Here is a 23,621-nt window from a genome sequence, read left to right on the forward strand (position 1 = left end):
AACATACGTCTTGAATGCCCTATTAAATAAGCGCGTTAGGGGTTTATAATTAACTGGGAAATAAAATAGGGTCTAACCTATATTTTCACCACTTAGATTAAATAGGCATATAATGCGTGATTGATTTAGGACCATAGATAATTATAAGTAACGTAAATGCCCATTACTTAAGTTTCAGTTGAGAGTTGAGATTGAGACTTGACGGTATTTAATAAACCAGCCGCTCCCGTCAAAGGACTTCATCTCTATTGCAACTCATCAAACATTTAGGGCTTTCTCCCCGCCCCCCACAAAAAAAAAAAAAAAAAAAAAAAAAAACAATGGAGTAACACAAATCGATGTAAAGTTCGAAATGATTTTGTTCCCTCGAGAAAACGTACTGTTTTTATGGCGACACTGTTGATGCTATCGATCACTACTACATAAATAAATAATAATGCTTGCAGTCGATCCTCGGATCCATATTTTTTAAAAATTGTGTGAGTTTTGCGCGCTATTCGGTTGATTTAAGGAATCGAATGTATGGTGTCCACTTAACCTATGGAAATCCGCATAAACTTCTGCGGTATAATTCTGTTATCGCATTTGCAAAAAAAATAAAAAAATAAAAAACTTTTTGTAATGAAAATGAGTAACTTATAGGTGAGCATACGAAATTACCAACATAGGTATGCTTATAATGCACTAACTTACCGGCAGAATCAGAAGTTTATCAACTTCAAGCGGAATGCATGTTATTCGTTTATCTAGAAATCTACCGCTCAATACCCAAAAAAACTTAGCAGTGAAATTAATAACTTACAAACATATGTCCCTTTACAAGCTTGTATAGTAAGTTACTAACAAAGTAAGGAATTTGCAATTGGAAAAAGAAGAAAAAAGAAAATTGAACTTAGCAACTTAACAGTAAAATATGTAACTTATTCAAGTAAACCTGCTTGGTATGGTAAATTACCAACTATTTGAGGAATTTAGGGCTTCGTGACTCCATCTCCCTTGCCGGCTTAGACAAACTAATTGAACTTGAGTCATTCGCTTCCTTAAGCCATTTCCATAATAAAAAAACTAAATCAGATGTAAAGGTCCAGCATTGAAGTTAGTAAGTACAAGTGAAGTAGCTAACGTACCAATTTACACTCGTCTTGAGGGTAGTAAGCACCAGGTGAAGAATCAAGTCTATCAACGTCAAATCAATAGTGAATTTATCAGCCTATTTAGGAAGTTGCCTCTTGGAAACAAAATCTTACTAGTGGAATAAAGAGCTTACTTGTAAAAATAGCTACCAACGTAGGCCCACTTTTAGCCTCATAAGTTACCAACATAGTCAGGAATTTACCGACTCTTTGAGTAAATTAATCAACTTCTTTAGAAATCTGCCACTTAACAAATGACCTGCTTGTAAAATATTAAAACACTTCATGAAATGCCACCAGATGTGAGGTGATAACTTCGTTATATCTTTGATAAATTACTAAGTACTTGGTAGGCTCACTTGTAGATTTTGAAACATTCGGTAATCTACTACATGCTTATTCAATTTGGGGATGGTAAAAATTGCTTCTTCGTTCGACCGTTCATAAGTTACTAATTACTTTTTGGGGTCCACTTGTAAAATTATGATGCCTATTATGATCGTAGCAATATTATCTTATCTTTTAGTAAACCGCTAACTAACTGACGGGCTCACTTATTAAATCTAAAAGCAATTTGGTAGTCTACTACTTAAATATTACATTTGGCAATCGTTTTTTTTTTCCCCGTTTATAAGCTATCAGTAATTGACCAAAAAAGTCGCAAGCCAAATTTTACATATATACCAAACGGGAATTTACTAAAGCCTTTCCTCAAATTTAGGGTAAGACCATGTTGGGCCCTCCTCGGATCCTGTCCGGCCCAAAGGTCGAAGCCCACCTGGAGATATGACGTCGTTTTTGGGGGGCAGTCAGATCTCCTCGACTTCTCTTCGAGCCCCTCTTTCTCTATCTCTCGCGCACGAAAGCGTGAGAATCTTTGCGGTTATTCAGTTGGGCAAAAGGCTAATTCGCGAGGGAAACCTCTGTGCCATCGTCCCGCGAGAATGGCGACGGAGAAGAGCCGGGAGGAGCGGCGGAGGAAGATCGTGGACGGCGGATCGGATCGCCTGGCTCTCATCACCGGCCATCCTCCGCCTCTTCCCAACGATCAATTCGCCGGTAATTTCACGCGATCGACTCGATTCTTCTTCTTCTTCGTCTTCTTCGTCTTCTTTTTCTGTCTGCACCGATCGCCCCGACCTTTCGACGCGTCCGTTGATGTCCACGCCCGCGCGCGGTCGATGCAGCTCGGGATCAATTGGGGGCGGTGGCATTTTTTTTTTCTTTTTTTTTTTCGGGCTTTGGCGTGTTCGTCGTGATGGGACGTGCTCCGCTAGCTTCGTTTTCTGGTCATTCAGTTCCGTTTTCAAGAGGGGATTTCTCGATTGCGTGCTGTGCTGTGCGTTGCCCCATGCTTCCTATTTTGCTTCAGCGTTTGGTCGTGGTGCCAAAGCCCCTTCTTTGCTTACAAATGACTTGTACGATGATGTTGAGTTCTCGTCCTGTCTTTCATGTCAACGTCTCGGTTTACTTGGCGATATGCTTGTCGCGCTTGAGATGTTTTGTGACTCCTTTATTGATAATCCAAAGTTATTGAGATGTAGTTGTGATGTATCCAACGGGACTAGCCTCTTTGATTTTAAACAAAGAAACCGGCAGTCCCTTCCCTTTTCCCTTTTGGAGTTGACCCTGTCTCTTCTTCGGTGAAACCTACTGCGAAAAGTTCTTTCTTTTTTTCCCCATTTTCTTCATGTCTAATGTTGAAGCTGCATGCAAACTCGAGTCAAGAGTTCGTCAAGGCTAGCGTAGTGGTTTCTATTGCGTGTCGCGTAAACCCTGATGTTGTTTTACGAGTGTAATTTCTGATGCGGGCATGATTTATCTCTTTATTTTCTATAGGTGGCATTGTGGGTGACGATCATGCCGGCAGTTCTAGATCCTCCGAAGAAATTGTTGATGCTGAGGCTTCAGCTAAAGAGATTTCTCATGTTGGAGAATCCGTTGCTGAGACCAGCTTATGCAAGTCTGAGATTAGTGGGCTTCACGTACAAGCACCATTGATGCCTAGAATCTCTACAGCTTCACAATCTTTGTCCGGTTCAAAGCAGAGGAACCAGCTTTATTTTTTCAGCTCAAAGAGGCTGAACTCATGTGTTCTAGAATCAGAGAAAATGCGCGCTTGCTGTGCTCTTATCATTGCGGTCTTGGTAGTTCTATCCTGCAGTGGAGCAAAGTCAGACAGTGTGATATCCTCGAGGCCTTTGTACATACTACTGGTGACAGATGTGACGGTTGTGCTTATCCGGATGTACCTTGACATGCAAAGGAATGCTGAGGAGAGTGTGGATGAAAGCGGGGAATCTCAGGAGGATAGTGATAACTGGGGAGGAGCAGTTAAGGTTTTGGAGAGAGGATTGGCGGTGTACCAGACGGTGCGTGGAGTCTTTATAGATTGCAGTGTTTACATGGTGATAGTTATTTGCTGTCTCTCTGTATGCTAATCCTCTCAAGCAATATCAACTTGAAACCGTGCTTTTAGGCTAACATTCTAGGGCTTCTTGTAGCAAGTGTTTCTTTTACACCAGGCATCTGTATAATATTTCGCTGTCTCATTTTGTGTATGGGATGAGCTTGACTATATTGATGAGGTGATAATGACGAGTTGCGTCGTGATTACTTAGATTTATTTTGAAGGAAACAGCTGGTGCAACTTGTCTGATTTTGTAGCGTTTCGGTCGACCATCTATGTGTTACTTATGTTAATTAATGTTTCGACATTCTCATACTTGAAATTGATAAAATTTCTGTCTATCAATCAGTGAGATGTCAAGAGGCATCCCATTGGCATTTCAGCTTTCCTTGGGGGGTCATTTGAGTTCATAAAAGTCAGGGTGTTTTGCTGATCAGTCTCCTCAAGTTCCATGGTTTTGTACTGTTGACGTCAAATGGATCTGTTCTCAAAGATTATTAAACAGTAAGTTGGTACAATGACTTTGATTAGTCCTGAGAATTTTCACTTCTGTGGTTGGATTTCTTTTACTTCATATGACAAGTTCTCAAAGAAATCTTCTAGTTTGTCCTAAACCAGATCACCGGATAGCCCGGTGAAATTGTTTGATAAGATGTTGGAGTTGAAACTTCATCTTTGACCCAACACTGATGAATTTGTTAAATTTGAAAGGCAGATCTTGTAAATCTCTGGCTCTATAATAGTCAGACGATGAACAAGAATCTGAAACTTGGTGCTTTTAAATATTTGTTAGAAATGTCATAGGATGGGGGAACAGAATGGATATCCAGGGGAGGTTTATTGGGCGGGAGTTACTTCCGATGGAATGACCTTTTTAAGTTCTCAGCAGGACTCGATTCTGAGATACAGTTTTTCGAGTGGCCTACCAATTTGACTTGTTTGCTTCTCATTGAAGCAGCTTGGTCCTTTTTTGTCGAGAGAAGGTGCGGTTGTACTGTGATTTAATGCTGGTAAGTAGCTGCAGAGTAATTGCTCTACGGCACATCAGAAACAGCCAGAACTGTGGCCCAACATGTCTCCAGAATTTTGGCGTTTGGGCCATTTGAGTTCAAGATAACCACGCTTTCAAGGGTCTCAATGCAAATTTGAAGAAAGCTCTAACATTCACAGTCTGATGCACTCCACTCATACATTCACTGATAAAAGTTTGTTTCTGCTTTATCAAGGAGGGGATAATTAATCTAGATGGAGCACTGTCAACAGTTCTCATCGGGGGGTTTTATCATTCAAAGCACCTACTACTAATACACAGATGTGAGGCGGTAATAGAGCTGTAATTACATTGTTTCCAAGGGTGGATTTGAATCATAATATTCGTATTTGCACAAATGGTTCTGATTATCTGGAGAAAATATGCTGTTGAGTGGACAATAGAAGAATGCTTTTGATTCTAAGAGTTATATTTGATTGCCTCATGGTTAAACAAATAAAGACCTTACCAGGCCAGGAAAATTGTAAAAGCATTCCCATGAGAATATGTCATGACCCGACAGACACCGAGGGACAGAGAGGATGGGGACTTAGGAGGAGGGAAAATCTGTCATAGGCCACAGTACTCAATTGACAAGCATCAAAAGGCCTGCTCTGGTTTCCCTTACGCAAATATGAGCATTGAAGACGAAACCTTGCTGCTATATCATAACGCAGTAAATATGAAGTAAAAACCGTGTCAACCTCATGACTTGCATTGACTCATCATCTCAGTCTCCTCAAGAATCCTGGACGGAACAGCGAACCGAGCAGAGAAAGTCCTCGAGAGGTTATCCGGATCGGCCCATGTCTGTCCCTGATCGAAGTTCTGCGCGTACGTGAAGGGATCATACATGGCACACGCTGGGGCAGAGACATGGAAGATCCTCCTCTGTTCCTTCTTCATCTTCCTCCACCAAATCCTCCACACTGGCAATTTCGACCCAGCAGTCAACAGCGCATTGAACGGAGCAAGCATGTTAAACCTACACTTTGGGTGGCGTCCCTGGCTTCGGTTGGTGCATCGGTTGATGTTACAGAGCTTACTCGAGCTCATGCTAGCCACAATGCACAAAGCCAAGGCAGGAGGCTCTAGAGAGACAGCAGTTACTAACTTCACTAGACTATTTATTCAAGTGCCATTACTCCGAAGGCTTTGGACTCTCTGGGGAGGGGGGAGGGCTATTTAAAGGATGACCCAAAAACTGACGCAAATTTAGGGGAGGTTTGTCTTTTAGTGGGTTTCTGGTGCACGAGTAGTTGTGGAAGATAGAGAACCATGCTCCACATTAAATTTCACCCTATGTAGAGTGAAACGTATGCTGCAAGCCCCAGACTCTTTGTCTCTCTGTGATTTAGTAACTTCTGAACACAAGGATGGGGCTTTTGTATCATCATAATGGAGTAGGATGGTACGATTGTGTGGGGCTAAATTCAGGATCCTCAAGTTCCTCTCCAAGATTTTTCTCCAGACTTTTAGGTCAACTCATTTACACTCAGTTTCACTAAGAGCAATCTTTGTAACATGGGATTTGCGGTTATGCTGTGTTTGTTGTGTTGGTGATAAGTATTTCAATTCCTTCAAAAACAAGCAGACATGCTTTCACTTTCTCCTCCTTCTTGAGGGGGGGCCCTTGAACTTTGTGACGAAGGGTCCTTGTTGTTTAAGTTAGCAAATATTTGAGGCACTACATAGTTTATCTAAAGCATGAATTTCCAAACTCCTTTCTCGTGTCTTTTGTCATTTTCCCCTCTTCCACATTTTGCACATCCCATCGTGATACTGCCTATTGCGTAACTTGAATTGGAAAAATCGCTATACTTGTCGTGGTTTGCCCAGTCATTTTGCTCTAAATACGAGGGCGCCGTTTGTATTTTAGCTACAATTCAAGGAGGGTCGGAATAACTTGTCCGAAAGAGAATAAAAGAGAGAGAATAAGGTTAAGACCTATTAAGTTGACCCCTCTGGGCTGAAGTATGCGTAGAAATGAAAAGTTGTTCATCTCAAGACTTTAAAATTACAGAGGTAAATACAAGAGTTGCTGTGCTTGTAGCCAGACCGATAAATCGATGATGTGGTAAGCTGGGAAAGGAACACAATCACTGTCCAAGAAAAATCCTTCCATCAAAATTCGTCAGTAAGATGAAGTCGCCAACCGAGAAGATAAACGATGTCGTTCGGATATCTGATTAAAGAACCCTAATCTTGTTTAAAGAAATTAGGTGGTAAGATTCAACTTCCTTCTTCAAAAACCCCAACTGGACCACGATTCTTCAAATTCGGGCCAATCATATTATCAAATTCACGATGAGGGGCAAGAGCAGGAGAGGCGGCACACGATTATATCAACCAAAGCCCAGACGAATGGCAATATATTTTTTTGCTATCATGGGCTGCGAAGTCCAACAATATTCATCGAGTGCCAAGCCCTAATTTTTCTCTCCACATTGCTGCCTTTCCAGGGCCTTTCCCTATCGAGTGAGAGAGATGACGCTAAGCAAAGAGAGTGAGTAAAGGAGAAGACACGACACACGCGAGAGGGGGGAAGCTTCTTCATCCATGGGGTCTACGAGTTCCAAAGAGGAAGCTTTTAGAGCAAGAAAGAGAGAAACGTAGGAGAGAGAAATAATGACATTTTTTATATCCTTGCCTTGTTGGACTTCAATTTCTTTTCTTTTTTGCAAAGTCACGTTAGAATGAAAAGTAAGTGAAAAAGCGATTTGTGTTGAATTGTCGAAATGAATACTTGAGTAAATGATTTTAAACTGATGTGGTATAAAAGGAACTGAATAACAAAATTATGCCATTCGAGTGAGTGTCATGCGGAAGTTATGGCAATTCTAACGTTTGTATCTACAAAGATAATATTGTAATTGAAGGGTTTGAAATCGAGTAAGAAATGTTATGCTCAATAACATAGCTTTATTGCACCTTCACCAACAGCATAGAATGCTGATTCCTTTAAAAGAAAAGAATGATAGGGTTCTCGTCAATGAGGTGCAATTGCTACTCATCACCTCCATGGGTCTCCAGCGAGGGTAGCTAGCCCTCACTAGCCCCGGTTGAGGCCTTGCTGGCTCCAAGTGCTCAAATCTGGGCGCCCTTAACCCAGATTTGGATGAGGGTGGCCACCCTCACCCAAGGTTGGCAATAGGTAGTTACATTGCCCCATCACGAGCTCCCTATTTTTTTTTTTTAATTAGGTGTTCTTAAATAAAGTTGTAGCATTTTTTTAAAATATAATTAGATTTGGAGAAAAATAATTAAAAAAAAGCCACATGGGGTGGAGAGAATAATTTAAAAAATTATCACGTCGGCATTTTCCGTTAGCCAAACTAATACTATTATCTAGAAGACTTGATTACACAAAATAATAACTTTTAAGATTTGATATACTTTTTGAAAGTTTTAGAACTTAATCACATTTTTGCGATAAGTTTTAAAGCTTTTAGTGCACTTATCCCTTTACAAATTATGCTAGATTTATAAACAGAACTCAATGGTGGCTGAATAAATAGGGGCGGTTGGCCTATATGAAGTAACAAAGTTTTTCTAGACTCGGATCCCCTGCGGTCCATATAAGTAAAATGTACATGACCAATATGGTCTTTATATTCGAATCTGTGCAATAATTTGCCAAGGCTCCCTACTACGTTGGTTGAGTCTCACTGCCTTTAACCTTCGACAAAGACACGTCTGAGAATTCCTCCTAAATAATCACTTATCATATTAAAAGATGAAAAGAGAGGGAAAAAGCTACTCCTCTTACTACCCATGAACGAAAGTAACTTTTGCACCTCATTACTTAACTCCAGAACTTCTTTAGCGCCAACCTTTCCTTAGCCCCCTCAAACTCCCTGCCTTTTCACTTCTTCTATAAGAACCAGATCCTCATCCACAACAAACTCGCTCCTCTTCTGTCACGTTGACAATTTCCAAACATCAATTCATGTGTCACCCTAGAGTTCCTTCAACTGTCCTCACCGGTCACTCCACGACCCGTCGGAATGAGCACGCAATGCTCAGTTTGATGGCTGCCCGAGAAGTTCCTAGTTGGCATTCATCAGCTGCCAGGGCCAGTGGAGGTGCGAAAGGTGCAAGAGAGTGGTGCTTGTGCTCGCCCACTGTTCATCCGGGCTCATTCAGGTGTAGATATCATCGATCTAAGTACGTGTTTGTTCGGAAAATATGATTCTAGAAGTGATTATTCAAGCTTCTAGTATTGATGCACAATACTACAGAAGTTTTTATATCTTCTAGCGGACCATACAGTGAATATACGTGAATAAAATTATGGCCTTCAAGATAATATCATCTAAGGCTCACTGTAAGTTAGTATTTCACTTTGAATTGCTTATATTTGTCATAATCCAGTTAGATATTAGAAAGTTTGAAAGCATGTTCATCAAACCAAAGTCAGCATCGATGATTATCCCTGCAGCACATCAGTGCGATTGATACCAACCTTCTATCCCGATTGGTTCTTCAGCAAAAGTCGATTCTCTTACAATCACTATATAACAAACTAAAGTATCACAGGCCCTTTTATCATTATTAGTGCAACCAGATGCACGATTATGTTTGAAAGGAAGGCATAATGCTAGTACAAGCTAAAGCGCTGTGTGCGCATATGGTTCGTTCGACGTCTATGTATATCGCAGACACAAGCTGTCGCGAAATCTAATCACATACTGAAGCTAGAGATAATACGGAGCCTCCTGATTCTGATTCATCATGGCAAAGCAATCCATCACTGAAAGGATAGAACAGTATAAATAGTTAGAAACTGGCTAATACTTTCACTCAGCAAAAAAGAGAAGAAACAACAAAAGATGATCGAGCAAAATGAATACTTCCATCGCACCTCAGCAAAACAGTTTTGACGCACGATGGTTTGATTGTGGGTGTTCACTGAGACCTCGCATGATACTTTGGCCTGTAAATGATGTACAAATCCCCCCAAAAAGAGATTAAAAGAAAAGTAATCTCGAGTTTTGCTCGAGAGATCAACAAATAAGATGGTTATAATCATATGGATCGCTAAAGTTCATATTAAGTTTATATTGCCTGCACATACTGTGTCGAGAATGAATTGCATACAATTCGATTCAAGCAACTGTTTCATGCACACGTACCATCAGCTTGTATACTGCCATTTGATCAAGTTGTATATCGTATGAAAACTCCTATATGATCTACGGACTGAGTTCTAGATACACGTTAAACCTTATTCTTGATGTGATTTTTGCTGGATAAGTACGCAATTTTTGTAGGCACCTTTCGTATGTCAAATCGAGAAACATTGAAGACCCGTGCCGTGATTCAGAGAGAGGGAGACCTAATGCATGTTAGATTGAAGCCCTTACTTTCAGAGGGAAGCCAAAGAACAACAACCCAACTCGCCCGTCGATCGTTGTAACCGTGTCGAGTGGAACCGTGCCCTTGGCCAAGTCCTCGAGCAAGAACACCGCGTCGCTAAACACCTCAACCCCGTCGAACTCCAGCTCGGCATCCACATAGGATGACCCGAGCGCCATCACATGACCATGGTCCGACTTCACATGCCCCAGCATCTTTCCCCGGTACCCGATCGCCACATCAAGCGTGCTATAGTCCATGGAGTAGACATCGGCGTTACAGACTTTGATAGTGAGGAATAGGGATATGTCGACGAGCACATGCGGTTGGGTGTGGAATTGGACCCGGTTCAGTCGGAGCCGCACCACATCTATGTCCGGCTCCGATGGGTAAAGTATGTAGGCTACCGAGGCTAAAAGAATCAGCGACATGGCGCAAATGGTATGGAGCCGCCGTGGGGAGGCGGTTGCAGGGTGGTGGAGCGGTAAAAGGATGTAGTTTGGGGCATCGGGTTGGGGTGGCAAGGGGGTGTAGTAGATGGGAAGTGTGGGTGGTGGTGGATTGGCCTTGGAGGAGTCCATGAGAGATCGAGAGGGAGAGAGAGGGGGATGGCTTTTGAGTCTGAAGTAAATGAATGTGTATGCAGGATTTCTGGGAATTGAGTATGGTAAGGTGGAAGGAAGGTTCCTTAATTTGTTTGCTTCCGACGTGTTGACGTTTTCTCTGCCTTTTCTTTCCCTCTTTTAGATCCAATTGGGACAGCTTGGAAGATAGTATTGATTGGGAGCTGGATACATGTGCACCTGAAGACTATTCAAATTTACCCGCATCTGTTAACGAGACCCGATTAACATCCATAGAAAATGATGAACACATTTTGTACTTTATCAATCAATGAATCCATGATGTGTCAAATCTCGTCACGGCTTCTGAATTGGTGAGGACATTCTTTGGTACTTTTTTTTTTTTTTCTCTTCAAGCCATTTAATCATCTAATCTAATGCACAATTACTTAAGATACTGAAACTTATTTCTTCCCAGTTTTTCATGAGATTTCCCCCCTTAAAAAAGTGTCTTTTGCAACGGAGATGACTTACATCCCTACTCATAAGTGATATGATATTGAATGGACTGATAGATTTACTTAGTTGTGTAACATACAGATTGATGTATTGAATCGACTTGCTCATCCATAACTAAATAAGAAAGGAAGTTGTACCTTAAAGCTTGTCGAGGGTTGATGGTCCAATCCCAGATGCAGGACCTGCTTTTGGATTGGAAAAGGCCCAACCAGCCATTTTTCAAGCCCGAGTTCCAAACTTGGCTTTTATTTCATCGCAAGCCGCAAAATTGTTGGGCTGATTCACTTGTAAAGAAGACATCCTGCAAACTTACAAGGGCAAAAATGGGATCTTTCCCATATCAGTTAGATCAACTCTGGGAAGCAAAGCATTCTTATGTGATCACTAAGGCCCTATTTGATAACCCATCGGGAAACAACTATTTCTGTTCTTTTATTCCTTTAAAAAAATAAAAGAATAGAAATCTATTTAGTAAAAATTTTGTTTCCAAAAATAAATTTGGAACAAGAATCAAAAGGAAAAAAAAATAATTTCTTATTTTCAAGAACAATTTTGAGAATTAGTTCATATTTTTCTTTCTCTTCCCCTTTCTTCTTCTTCCTTTTGGTCGGAGACTTTGCCCTAGCGTCACCGGTTGCCTAGCCATTGACAAGAAGGCTCAGCCTCGCCAGCTAGCGTGAGGCTTGGTCTCGCTAGGCCGGGGTGAGGCCCACCTCACGCTGCCTAGGCGAGGTCAAGGCAAGGCCCACCTCGCGCCGTTGGGCGAGGTCGAGTCTCACCTAGATTTGACAAGGCTGAGACTCACCTTGGCTAAGCGAGCCTCCAGTTACAAAGGAGGAGGAAGAAGAAAAAAATAGAAAAAAATGAAAAATATAATAAAAGCATTAAAAAATTTTAAAAATAAAAGAATTTAAGAATCTTACGTTTGGTAATCAGAAATGATAATCAAAAATTTTTCTCGAAAATATAATGGTTGCTAAACACGCCTTTAATTCCATGCTAACATGTCCGCCAACGAAAATTCGTTCTACCAAATTGTAAGTTCTTGTTACTTTCGTTATTCGTGAAGGTGGGGGGCGCAGGCGTGGACGTCGACCCTTCGGCCAACTCCTTCCTAAACCCGAGAAGAGCATCACACGAGGAGAAAACTCAATCGTTCATGGGATTCTTTTTGTTAGGAATTTAACATGTTTTATGCTGAGAATACGGCAGAATACAGGGGGGGATCCGCAGATTCTACGTTGCAGGTAGAAGACGTTGACCTCGAAGCTTGGGACTAGAATCACCCATGAAACGACATGGGTTCCCAATCTCATCATGAGTCGCAACACGACGTTCTCTCTCTCTCCCGCTTTCTCCCGTCAATGAGACAAAACGGGCTTTCATTCGTGGTGATGACGTAGGTCTTAGGTTCGGCAAGAAGAACCTACCGGTCAAACGAACTACCGTTCCTTGCGAAGCTTGCGATGCAACCCAAGAGATTCGCCTTCCTCGGTCCCCTTTAGCTTTCCCAGCTCGTCAAGTCATTCTTCGTAACTTGCCGTGCTCGGAGTGGCCGCGGCCTCACCGTTTTCCAACTCATAACCTCGTCTCTCGTCTCTCTCTCGGCGAAACGAGAAGAGAGAGTTTCTGGGAGTTATCCGATCGGTTCCGAGGATTAGCAATGGCGAGGCCCGCGAACAGGATTATTAATGCCAAGCTGGTGGGTACGTTTCGCCCCTCCATGCTTGTCTTCGCCCGCCTTACTTTCACACTGCGCGGTTTCTCGGTGATCTGAGAATCGTACAGTATCCACTAATCCAGCTAAAAATCGAAACTTTCGATCGCGTTCAGTCGCTTCTGTGCTCGAGGATGTTCTTTTTTCCTCTTGTTCTTTTGTGGGTGCGTGTTTTCCTCTGATGGGTTTGCGGCGATTTTCGGATGATATATTCTTACGTCGATGATGAGATCCGATTGTCATGAATGTGCGGACTAAGTATATCGTATATAACCCTGTGTCCGTTGACCTTCTCACTGTTAAGGGAACTGATTTATGCAATTAGATCAAAATCCTCTCAAATGCTGTGTTTATGAAATCACAGCGCATCGCCCGGATGAGTAGATTGGCAGTTGAGTAGCATATGCGGCGAATGCGTTCTTAGAACTGAATTGGAAGGGTTCCGACTTCGATAGTATTTTATTTCTAGGTAGCTCCGCTGGATCATAACGGCGGAGTTCTTTCTTGGTTCCTTGTTCATTTGAGGGTAGGCTTTGGTTCTAGTTCCTAATTAGAATTGCAAATATGGCAAATCTGAAATCCCATGGTAAATTGCTGTTAGCACTCTGTTTTGTGCATTTACTTGTGCCTGCCAGTGGGAATCCGTTGGCAGCAGAATCCTGACTCTGGCCTTTAACCTCATACAAGCAAGAGGAGAATAATTGACAATCACGTCCACATTAAGTTACTCTCTTTCACCATATTTTTTGTTTGAGCTTGTTTAACATTTCAATTTTCAACACTAAGCTCATCAATTGAAAATCTGATGCTCAGACAAAGTCTTTTATGCCATGTTTCCATTCATCTCCCTGTGCTTCTGTTTTTTGCAATGGCAAGTTGCCATCTCGTTCTCCAGTTTATTTTTTCCCGGTTGGTCTTCTGTGGATTTTTCAGAAATATATCTTTGGGTGAAGAGTTCATAGTAAGTGATAGTGTTACTTAGCTATAGGGCCTAACTAACTGCCAAATTGTGATCTGAATACCACTGCCCCCAAGTTAATGGTTGAGTTACATTATTTCACGCTCGTCTATATTAGGTGCTCCTGGGGGACATGGGAACTGGGAAAACAAGTTTAGTGCTGAGATTCATAAAAGGCCAATTCTTTGATAACCAGGTTGGGTTCCTTTCGTCTATTTACATAGAATTTGGTCTCGCTTGTCTTATAAAATCTTACAGCTCATCAAAACCCAATTGCAGGAGCCAACAATTGGAGCTGCATTTTTCACCCAGATATTGTCATTAGCCGAAGCAACGGTTAAGTTCGACATATGGGACACAGCAGGCCAGGAGCGATATCACAGCTTGGCCCCCATGTACTATCGAGGAGCAGCAGCTGCAGTTGTTGTATATGACATATCAAGCGTGGTATGAACTAGTTATAGTCCTGTTATTGGACAGAGTATCTAGATGTTCTTGGCAATACTAATTTTATGCAACTAAAAGCGATTCATATATCTGCCATCATCTAACTAGCTTTGTGACAATCTGTTATGCATTAGCAGTTACATTGAGGGTTCTGCTTTTTAGTCCTCTAGGTCATCACAGGATATATGAGATGCAACCAGGTCATTCAAGCGTTGCATTTAGCAGTACATAGGTATAGATTTGATTGTCTCAAAAACTGCCCACCAACCCCCCCCCATAATAATCAGGGGCTGCTCTCTTAGGGCTACACCATTAACCTTCATGCCCTCTCTTTCTCATTTGTGACTGATTCAAGATGAGCAATCGATGCTATGAGGAAGTATAAAGCATATTATGTTTTTGTCCCTTCACCTGTAAATTGTTTTCCCATACAGCCCTTGAATCATAGTCTGAATATGCCTCAAAGTCGTCAGTTATGCTTGAAAACAAAGAAACATTTGTTTAGGCACCTATGCTTGTAAACTTGTAAATACGCAACTTCTGCTATTGAGTTAGAATAGAAAGTTGCACTTTTATGTTTAATGATGATTGTGCATGCACCCATTGCACCAGGACACATTTGTTCGAGCCAAAAAATGGGTTGAAGAACTACAAAGACAAGGTAAGGCCATGATGCTCATTCTCAATTAGGTTACTGATTCATGTATACTATTTAGGTTCACAAGACCGAACTATAGGTCCTTCATTGCCAGATGATCCTGATTAGTGTTAATATCATGATAGTGACCTCCACCTTTTATACTTCCTTTTCTGTTAGGCTGTTTTAGAACCTGATGGTTCACAGAAGCCAGAAACAAGTTACAATCGCATGAATTATTTCTCTTAGCATTTTAATCTCTTACCAGTATAGAATTTACTTATTGTTGTGACAGGAGAGCTTTTAAACTGGCCCTTTCCATCAATTATCTGATAAGAATATATCGTATTGCTTTGCCTTCATAGCAAGATATGAGTAACTAGTGGAATAGTAATCAAGTTTTACTATTGATTGTTGTATTGTGATTAATTTGTTGTTTCTCAATCATGTCAAACGCTTGTTTTTCTCATAGGAAACACAAATCTAGTGATGGCGCTGGTGGCAAACAAATCTGACCTGGATCCGAAGCGTGAAGTGCAAAATGAGGTGCTTGCAGAATCTGTGTTTACCATGCTTAAGTGGAATAAGAAAGAGGATGCTTGAAAAGCCCAGATTTTGCAAGACGTCTATTATTGATCCCCCTTCTTTTGCAATGCTCGCTATCTTATTCGGTGTTTTATGCAAGATAGCGCAACTTCTTCATATATCTTATGGAACATACATGTATATGCACTGCCGTGTGCATTTGTAGCCATGCATGTCTAAAAGTACAGTAGTTTATCGTACTTAAACATAAAACCTACCTGGGAATCAGCAAAATTTTTTTAGAGAAACATACAGAGCTGTCTCTTTTACCAAATTTTGTAGGGCATCATAAAAGTTCTTGCACTATGACCATCTTATGAAGACAAGTCGTGAAGCAAACCTCCTGTGGTGTTGCATTTGATATCAGAGCCCTTCAAATGTGTTTGAATTTACTTGAGATATAATCGAGTTTATACTCATCTATATTGATAATTTCTGCAGGATGCAGAGCAATTTGCTCAAGAAAACGGGATGTTCTTCATTGAGACTTCAGCAAAAACTGCACAAAATATCAACAACCTTTTCTTCGAAATTGGTGAGCTTTACCTTGTCAAAACATAATGCATAATGCAACCGCTAGACTCCTAGAAGTGTGTAAAGATTAATCTTTGCTCACAGCGCTTGCCCTTCACTTAATTTCAGGCTCGGGTTACATCTCTCCCTTCTTTTGCTATTATTGTTTTGCAGCAAAGAGATTGGCAAGAGCCTTACCACTAAGGACTGCAGGGATAAACTTGAGCAGCGAAAGAGAAGAGAAGCGAAGAAAACGTTTCTGTTGCATCGGGTGACCCGACAGCTGCAGCAGGAGTGACAGGATCACCAAGGTTCATGTATATATAACTTGTGTGCCTTTTCTTCGGACACCATTCTTATGGTGTCCTGCTCTCTTGTACTGTTCAAAATCGTGTGAATTATTTGCACTTCGGTTGCTCGCTTGCTTTATAGGGATCTGTCGGCAGTTGTACAAGAAGCCACACCAACACGAAATTGTCACCAGTGGAGAAAGGAATGATCTCTCTCTGTTAGATTAAGATGTCAAATTCATGAATTCTTTTTGAAACATGTACAAGAGAACAAAGTAAACGATAGAATCCGACGCAGCAACTGTGCAATGTGAGGCTGAAATCAGCTTACAGGTAAAAACTCAGGACCAAAGAAAAAAGAGAAGACAACCTACCTAGAAAGGTACTACATCTTTGGAGGCCAAAAGCCCCTGGGTACATTTGATTCAGCTTTTTAAGGGCTTTCGGCTAAGTGTTAACCTTGGGAAGCTAAAAGCTCAATGTTAGTAGGGAGCATTTTGCTTTCAGCATTTGGCTAAATGTTGAAACTGATTTCCCTTTTCCATCATTACCCCCATCAATTCTTCAATTTTCTGATTTTTTCCCTTATTACTATTCATCTTTTCTGAGAAAGGACAGCTGGCGAGGGCGATTGGCAAGTGGTTGACGAAGTCGTGTGATGGCTGCTTGGGTCTTGCGATCCCAAGTGACAAGGCTTGAGGTTGCGTAATCCTAACTGGTCGCTTGGGTAGCGACGCCTAGAGTTGTGTGACCCTCGCCAGAGGTCTCACAACCTTGGATGATGGCTGCAGGCGTCAAATCTGGCTCGTTGGGAGCCTTGCTAGAGGGTTTTGACTAGCTCATTGGCGGCCCTCCACTAGAGGGTTTTGATATTTTTTCTTTTAAAAAAAAGAGCCAAAAGTCCATGGCAAGAAAATATTTGCCCAATACTTTTTAGGGCAAAGTAGTTTTGTAAACGATTTTTTACCAAATGCAATTCACATTTCTCCAAAGGACTTTAGGTCAAAAGCATTTGCATTTTCCCAACGCTCATTTACAAAGCCGAACCAAATAGACCAGTTGCCCCAATGATGTTACAATGTTTTTGATATTGATAAGTAACATTCGATAAAATGTTGAACAGAAGAACAGCGAAGAATCTAAACCCTCCCGACTCTCCCCTGTTTTTCTTGTCTCCCTCTGAGAGCAGCAATCCGCGCTGCCAAATCATCATAGTCCGGAAGATTAGGATGAACATGGGGTGTGCATAGCGCCTACATCTACATCAAGGACCATGGGATCTGCCCGGAGCTCAAATCAGCAGAATAATGCTTACCCACAATGCAAAGGTTCGAGAGTGTCATGGGGTTGGCAGAGTTTGCTAATACGCAGAGAAGTAATATCTCCAGACATATGCTGGTCAACGGGTAACGATAGGATAATCAATGCCCAGGAAGATGGATGGCCCGCTGGCAGACCCATCGGCGAACCAGCAAAACGGGTAGATCCCAACTTGTGGAGGAGCTGATTAACCGAGAAGGAAACTGTTCGGATGAACAAAGGCCACATAGCCTTTTTCAAGATATATAGTGAAAGAAATCATGCCATATTGGCTCAACTCCAAAGGAGGATGAGATTGTATAGACAGGGCACGGATCGAAATGCTACTCAGTTAAAAGCGCCAATCATGGGAATCATCCTACCAAATCAGTATTAGACTCTAAACCATGCACCAGCCAACAAAAGTTCTCCGGAAAAAAAAAAAAATATGGAAGTTGCCTAAATACTTAAGATCAGAATTTTTATATGGAGCCTATGTTAGAACGCACTTTCAACCTGAGAAAATTTATTAAAGAGAAAGGCCCTGCCTGATCCACTGTGCCCATTGTGTCCTCAAGCCCTGGAAACAGTAGAGCACGTTTTCCTGTTATGTCGATAGACACAGGAAATTTGGTCAAACCAGGGCATGAGCATCATAATTATAAGTAAAGCGAGAATTGAAAGATGGGTATTGAAAGTCACCGAGCGAAAACCGGACCCAGACCTAATACTAGAGTAAGCGTACGCTATGAACAGATGGTTTTACTTGACTAGGCTCAGTTATACACACCTTGGAGCATTCCTAGTCTGTCAATTTTGCAATTGTTCTTACTTGTATACAGAACCTTGAGCATGCATGTGTGCTCCACAATGTACAAAAGGGCTTGTATTCTGGAACCACTGGTCCAAGGTAGCCCAACAAGTTCTAGACTTTTTTTATAGGGCTTATAAGTGGACAGGCCTAGGAGAAAGTGTATGCCTGGAAGTGAGAAAAGACCACTAACGATTTACCAGACCCAGAAGAAGGCTGGGGCCCAGAACATCTCGGGCTGTGCTGTCTCCTTTATTCTCGTCTTCTTCTTCTTGAGCGCGTGTCGTCTTGTTACCGATATCGATGGTTCAGCTTTCCTGAGAATCTGCTTAAGAAGTTTATTTTGCGACTAATCAATCATTTGTTCCCAGAATTAGGTCATTCTTTGCTTAATGAGGAATTATGTTGCACAAAATGGGATCGACAGTGAGAGATCAGATTCTGAGATGGAGAAGATGTTACTAAATTTACAGAAGTCTTTACGGCTAGGTTTCCCCTTGGAAACTGATTTTTCCTGGATATGTCAAAATTCAGATTTTCCTTTAAAGAGTCTATCCATATCACGTGCTTTTCTTCCTCATTTCGTCGCCGTGCTTGTGTCTTGTGGAACCATATGACAACTAAAGTGTAATAATACATATAATCACGTCGTCCAGGAATTTTCAATTTAACTCTTTAGTTAACTTACTTTTGTCACATTGTGTCTCGTTAATTATACAAGTCACGCTTGTCTAAAAGTACTGTGGTCTATCGTGCTTAAACATAAAAACCTACTTGGGAATCGGTAAACTTTTTTGAGAGAAGCATTGCAGAGCTGTCTCTTTTACCAAATTTTGTAGAGCATCATGAAAAATTTATACTCATCTCTAACGATGATTTCTCTGCACGATGCAGAGCAATTTGCTTAAGAAAACGGGATGTTCTTCATCGAGACTTCAGCAAAAACTGCACAAGATATCAACAACTTTTTCTTCGAAATTGGTGAGCTTTACCTTGTGAAAACACAATGCACATTGCAACTATTAGTCTCCTGGAACTGTGAAAATATTCATCTTGCTTACAGAGCTCGCCCTACTATCATCTTTTCCCGTCTCCAATTCACTTGATTCCAGGCTCGCGTTACATCTCTTTACTCTTTCATGATTCTTTCCTTCTTTTTGCTATTTTTGTTTTGCAGCGAAGAGATAGGCAATAGCCTTACCACTAAGGACTACAAGGAAAAACTTGAGCAGCGAAAAACAAGTGAAGCGAAGAAAACGTTTCTGTTGCATCGGGTGACCTGATAGCTGCGCCAGGAGTGATAGGATCACCAAGGTTCATGTATATATATCACATGTATGCCTTTTCTTCAGACACCATTCTTGTAGTGTCCTGCTCTCTTGCTTTAGAAGCTTCTGTCGGCAGTTGTACAAGAAGACACGCCAACACGAAATTGTCACCAATGGAGAGTGTTAAGAAAGAAGTGATCTCTCTCTGTTATATTAGGATGTCATATTCATGAATTCCCTCGAAACATGAACAAGAGAACAAAGTAAAAGATAGCATCCCACGCAGCATCTGTGCAATTGAGGCTGAAGTCATCTGATAATGAGCTTACAGGTAAAACTCTAAAAACAAGAAAAAAGAAAAAAGAGGAGAAGACCTACCTAGAAAGGTACTTCACCTGGTAAATGCCCTAGTAATGTTACGATCTTTTAGTAGTGATGAGAAGCATTCAATAAAAAATTGAATAGAATAACAGTAAAGAATCTAAACCCTCCGACTCTGTCCCGTTTTCATCTCCGTCTGAAAGCAGCAATCCGCGCTGCCAAATCATCACAGTCAGGAAGATTAGGATGAACATGTCCGGCCAAAATGTCTGGCTGTAGTGAAGTGGACCGGCAGTGCCCTTTTGCTGACTCAGCGGCCTCGTCCGGAGATGTCGGCTCCGGCGGAAGAGACACCACTCTAGCAGGTGGAGCAAATCCATCAGATTTTGTGCTCTTGCGCCGCATGGGTTCGCCATTTTCCTGATATGTTCGTAGCTTAGGAGGTGGTTTTAGAGACCCTCTTGGTTTTTCGCTCAGCTCATATGGCAATTGCTTCTTACTGTAGCGCATCAAGAGCCCATCTAAACTCTTTTCTTCTTCATCATTGATTTGGGTGGCTCGGGAGGTCAGTTCGGATTCACGACCTGGTGGCGGTGGTAATGGGCGCTGCCTGACTGACCTTGGCTTTGGCTTGGCTTCACCTACCGGTTTCTTAGCTTCGCAGTTCTTATCAACAAGCTCAGAAGCAGTATTTCTCGGAGGTTCATCGGTAATGCTTCTGTTTCTTTCTGTCTTGGCTTTGACATAAGGAGGAGGGACGTCTCTATAGCTTAACGGCTTTTTATGACTTGCTTCTTCCTCGGATGGGCTTCCAGATAAACTTGAACTATACTTAGGCTTGTCTCTGTGGGCAAATTCCTTTTTAGGTGGGGAAATCACTTCGGCCTCGCTGCTGCTGCTGCTGCTGCTGCTAAGCTTATCGGTGTCTTCTGTGACTCCCTTTCTTCCGTAAAAGGGAAGGTCCCTGCCATTTCTTTTGGATGCGAAAGGTCAAGCTTGTCCTTCTGTGGTTTGTCTTCAGCATAGTCACTCTCTCTTTTTGAGTCAGCACGGTCCTTGCTTTTATGCTGCTTATAGTCATTGTCAGCATTGTTGCCTGAAGACCCTACTTTGGATTTCTCCTGACAAAAGATGAAAGTGCCGATTTGGCTTGCATTAGCAGACTGGCGAGAGTAATAATAAGGAAAAGAAAAGAAAGATTACAATCAGGCGAAGAATCAATTTACTTGACAGTATGAAGCCTACAACTCCAATTATTGCTAATTTTTTTTTTTTTTTAATTTAGTAGGGTAATTACATGATTTCACAGCAAAAGCAGGAGGGGCAATGCTATTTCAATGTAAAATGGATGCTGCAAATAATTGATGAAGCAACAGGCTTACTTGATCATGTGTAGTTGGGTTATATAGCTTCTGCTCCAATGCCTTGGAGTCCCAGTCCACAGAGAACTCGAGAGCAATGTCATGCATCAGCTGAAGCTTCATATCCTTGGTGCGCTCCGGCGTCCTCATTTTCTCGACAAACTGTGCCAGACAAATTAGTAAGTCAACACAATGTATAATGTAACAAATAACAAGAAATCGACAAAATTATTTTCAAGCAAAGGAGATGATTACCTCTTTATTGACAAAGGGTTCGAGAGACTTTCCATAACGATCTGCAAATAAACTTCGCAGCTCACGCAGTTCCGGCAGATCAGCAAATCGAGCAGCGGCATACATTAGAGATGCTATGGCCTCTCGGCATTCCTCAGGGCATTCACTGAGAAGACCAGAAAACAGCGTGCGCTAATTAGTTCACGTACAAATGTATGGGAGCGAAAACAAACTTGAATATGTTGGAATTAGATCATGAACACGAAGATTTCCCGTGGGTACCTCTGCTTCTCCATTACTAGTAGTTGACCCAATATGCACCCAGAGAATTGCTCGATGAGATGGTAGCATGAGGTCATGTTCTGCTCAATGAGAAGACCTTCGGCCTGCTTCCACATTCACCTCGGCTTATTAGTTCGGACTTATCAAATCGAAATGTTCACAGACGATCGCAAGCATTGTATCTAACTGGAAATTGCATGACATTTCAAGCAACATCCCGAATCAAATGTGGCTTTCATTCATCGGATAGCAGGCACGTTCAGAAAGTTTTCCAGGCCCAGAGGAACAGCCTTTATTCCCCAAACATGGGATCGCATGATTCCATCAAGAAGAAGACTCCGAACACAAGGTAATTCGAATTACTGTTGTACGGGACGAACAACCGATGTTGATAAAATTTGCCCATTAGAGGCCCAAAAGGATAGAACAAAAAAGAAATAAAACAAAACCCACTAATATTTGATTTCTGCACTTGGAAGATACAACGAAAGAAGGTTCTATCAAGAATCATATAGAAATGGTCAAAACGTCTTCTTCTCCGCGCAGGGCTCAAAAACATATGGCCGATTTCACGGCTGAAACATAGCAATCGAGATCGACCGTGAATTAACACAAAATGGATAAGCCCTGGTGAGTCACGACCCAAATTTCTGACACCGTGTAAAAAGAGCTGGCCGAATGAACGTAAAACTTCAGAAAAGGAAGAGTCAAAAATCGAAAATTACCCTGCCGTAGGCGTTGGTGTCGAGACCATTCCTGAGGAGATCGGCAATGTCCTTTCTCAAGTACTTCTCCATCGCCTTCCTCTTCTTCATTATCGTCTCCAGTCGCGTCTTCGTGAGCTTCATCGCCGTCTTGCTGAAAATCGCAGAAAGCAAAAAGAAGAATCCCAAGAAAATCAGATTAAGCAGAGATCAACAACACAGAATTTTTACCTTACCAAAAAAAGAAAAATCTTGCTATCAAGAAACTCACATGCCAAGAAAACAACAAGAGCACGGAACAAGGAAAAGAAATTCGCCGTACCATTTGTTATGGAATTTCGATTTCAACAGACTGTCGAACATGGCTGATGGTTGCTCTTAGCTTTGCGGTCTCCAAAGTGGGGAAAAGAAGAACGTGGGGGAAGACAAAAAAGACGAAACTTTTTGGGGTTCAAAAGAGAGAGGGAGCGAGAGCCGGGCAGATCGATGAGGGAAGCATCGCTCAGCGGACGATTTGTTTAATGGCCAAGTTAAGGAAAGAACATGTGCATGGCTTGGAAATGGCAACCAAGATACGCCAAGAATCCTCACCCAAGAAGCTCAAAACAGAAAACACAACGGGTAACTCAGAGAGAGGAAGAGAGAGAGATGGGTGGTCAGTTCAAGGACCCGAATATGGGCAGGGAAAATCAAGAAGCAGAGAGAGGTAGAGAGAGAAAGTCGAAGCGTCCGCGCGCCCGCGCTCGCGAGAGAGAGAGAGAGAAGAGAGAGAGAGAGACCCAAGACGTTCGCAAGAAAAGAACTTGGGGGGTCAAGGCTGATACAAATAGCGGTGTTGGTGCACGCAGAGGCGACGAATTAGGCAAGTAAGGAAAAATTCCGAATTGGCCCGGTTCGTGAATGGAAAGGAAGCGCAGAATCTGCAGCATTTGGCAACAAGCTTTTCTCGTCGAAAGCTGGCATTTGGCCAAAAGAGGGGAGATGGAGAGAGAGAGAGAGAGAGAGAGAGAGAGAGAGAGAGAGAGCTCGTGGGGTTTGCCACGTCGGACGTGTGTCTCTCTCCTACAACGACAACGAAAACAAACCTTTGGCGCGTCTTATGAGCCCGGAGGGGCATGGCGAAATTACGGATTTGGGCGTGGTGGGGGCAGCGCGGAGAGGCCGCGCCTGCCGCCCGCAGA

At 42.0% G+C, this 23,621-nt stretch overlaps 4 protein-coding genes across 6 annotated transcripts; 2 read left to right on the plus strand and 2 right to left on the minus strand.

The window, feature by feature from the left end:
- Positions 1-1,971: 1,971 nt before the first annotated feature.
- LOC104449864 lies at positions 1,972-3,810 on the plus strand. Its single transcript, XM_010064153.3, has 2 exons — positions 1,972-2,192; positions 2,973-3,810. The coding sequence occupies exons 1-2, from the start codon at positions 2,078-2,080 to the stop codon at positions 3,572-3,574; spliced, it is 717 nt and encodes a 238-aa protein (XP_010062455.2). The 5' UTR covers positions 1,972-2,077; the 3' UTR covers positions 3,575-3,810.
- A 5,217-nt stretch (positions 3,811-9,027) lies between these two features.
- On the minus strand, positions 9,028-10,568 carry LOC104449866. The gene is made up of 3 exons (XM_010064155.3): positions 9,940-10,568; positions 9,438-9,509; positions 9,028-9,326 (listed from the first exon to the last, which is right to left on the minus strand). The coding sequence occupies exons 1-3, from the start codon at positions 10,510-10,512 to the stop codon at positions 9,324-9,326; spliced, it is 648 nt and encodes a 215-aa protein (XP_010062457.2). The 5' UTR covers positions 10,513-10,568; the 3' UTR covers positions 9,028-9,323.
- A 1,862-nt stretch (positions 10,569-12,430) lies between these two features.
- LOC104449867 (ras-related protein RHN1) lies at positions 12,431-16,728 on the plus strand. 3 transcript variants are annotated; one of them, XM_010064158.3, is made up of 8 exons: positions 12,432-12,715; positions 13,807-13,884; positions 13,968-14,135; positions 14,748-14,796; positions 15,245-15,318; positions 15,799-15,892; positions 16,045-16,181; positions 16,303-16,710. In XM_010064158.3, the coding sequence occupies exons 1-7, from the start codon at positions 12,677-12,679 to the stop codon at positions 16,143-16,145; spliced, it is 603 nt and encodes a 200-aa protein (XP_010062460.1). In that variant the 5' UTR covers positions 12,432-12,676; the 3' UTR covers positions 16,146-16,181; positions 16,303-16,710. The 3 variants fall into 3 exon arrangements, with proteins under 3 accessions (XP_010062461.1, XP_010062460.1, XP_010062459.1); XM_010064159.3 differs by having other exon boundaries at positions 12,431-12,719; positions 16,045-16,728; XM_010064157.3 differs by having other exon boundaries at positions 12,433-12,715; positions 16,045-16,728.
- Positions 16,729-19,804: 3,076 nt separating this feature from the next.
- On the minus strand, positions 19,805-23,083 carry LOC104449868 (IST1-like protein). The gene is made up of 6 exons (XM_010064160.3): positions 22,763-23,083; positions 22,462-22,594; positions 21,737-21,840; positions 21,476-21,620; positions 21,242-21,382; positions 19,805-20,980 (listed from the first exon to the last, which is right to left on the minus strand). Exons 1-6 carry the CDS (start codon positions 22,801-22,803, stop codon positions 20,735-20,737), a joined length of 810 nt encoding a protein of 269 aa, XP_010062462.2. The 5' UTR covers positions 22,804-23,083; the 3' UTR covers positions 19,805-20,734.
- Between the last annotated feature and the right edge of the window lie 538 nt (positions 23,084-23,621).

The sequence above is a fragment of the Eucalyptus grandis genome, chromosome 6 (assembly GCF_016545825.1).
Source record: "Eucalyptus grandis isolate ANBG69807.140 chromosome 6, ASM1654582v1, whole genome shotgun sequence".
Lineage (NCBI taxonomy): Eukaryota > Viridiplantae > Streptophyta > Magnoliopsida > Myrtales > Myrtaceae > Eucalyptus > Eucalyptus grandis.

Coding starts and splice junctions, on each gene's coding strand:
- LOC104449864 (XM_010064153.3), top strand. CDS start 2,078: ATGGCGACGGAGAAGAGCCGGGAGGAGCGGCGGAGGAAGATCGTGGAC. Junction 2,193..2,972: donor TCCCAACGATCAATTCGCCG/GTAATTTCACGC, acceptor TATTTTCTATAG/GTGGCATTGTGGGTGACGAT.
- LOC104449866 (XM_010064155.3), bottom strand. CDS start 10,512: ATGGACTCCTCCAAGGCCAATCCACCACCACCCACACTTCCCATCTAC. Junction 9,510..9,939: donor TCTTTGGCTTCCCTCTGAAA/GTAAGGGCTTCA, acceptor CATCATTTACAG/GCCAAAGTATCATGCGAGGT.
- LOC104449867 (XM_010064158.3), top strand. CDS start 12,677: ATGGCGAGGCCCGCGAACAGGATTATTAATGCCAAGCTG. Junction 13,885..13,967: donor GCCAATTCTTTGATAACCAG/GTTGGGTTCCTT, acceptor ACCCAATTGCAG/GAGCCAACAATTGGAGCTGC. Junction 14,136..14,747: donor TATATGACATATCAAGCGTG/GTATGAACTAGT, acceptor CCATTGCACCAG/GACACATTTGTTCGAGCCAA.
- LOC104449868 (XM_010064160.3), bottom strand. CDS start 22,803: ATGTTCGACAGTCTGTTGAAATCGAAATTCCATAACAAATG. Junction 22,595..22,762: donor TCGAAATTCCATAACAAATG/GTACGGCGAATT, acceptor TGCGATTTTCAG/CAAGACGGCGATGAAGCTCA. Junction 21,383..21,475: donor AACCCTTTGTCAATAAAGAG/GTAATCATCTCC, acceptor TGTCTGGCACAG/TTTGTCGAGAAAATGAGGAC.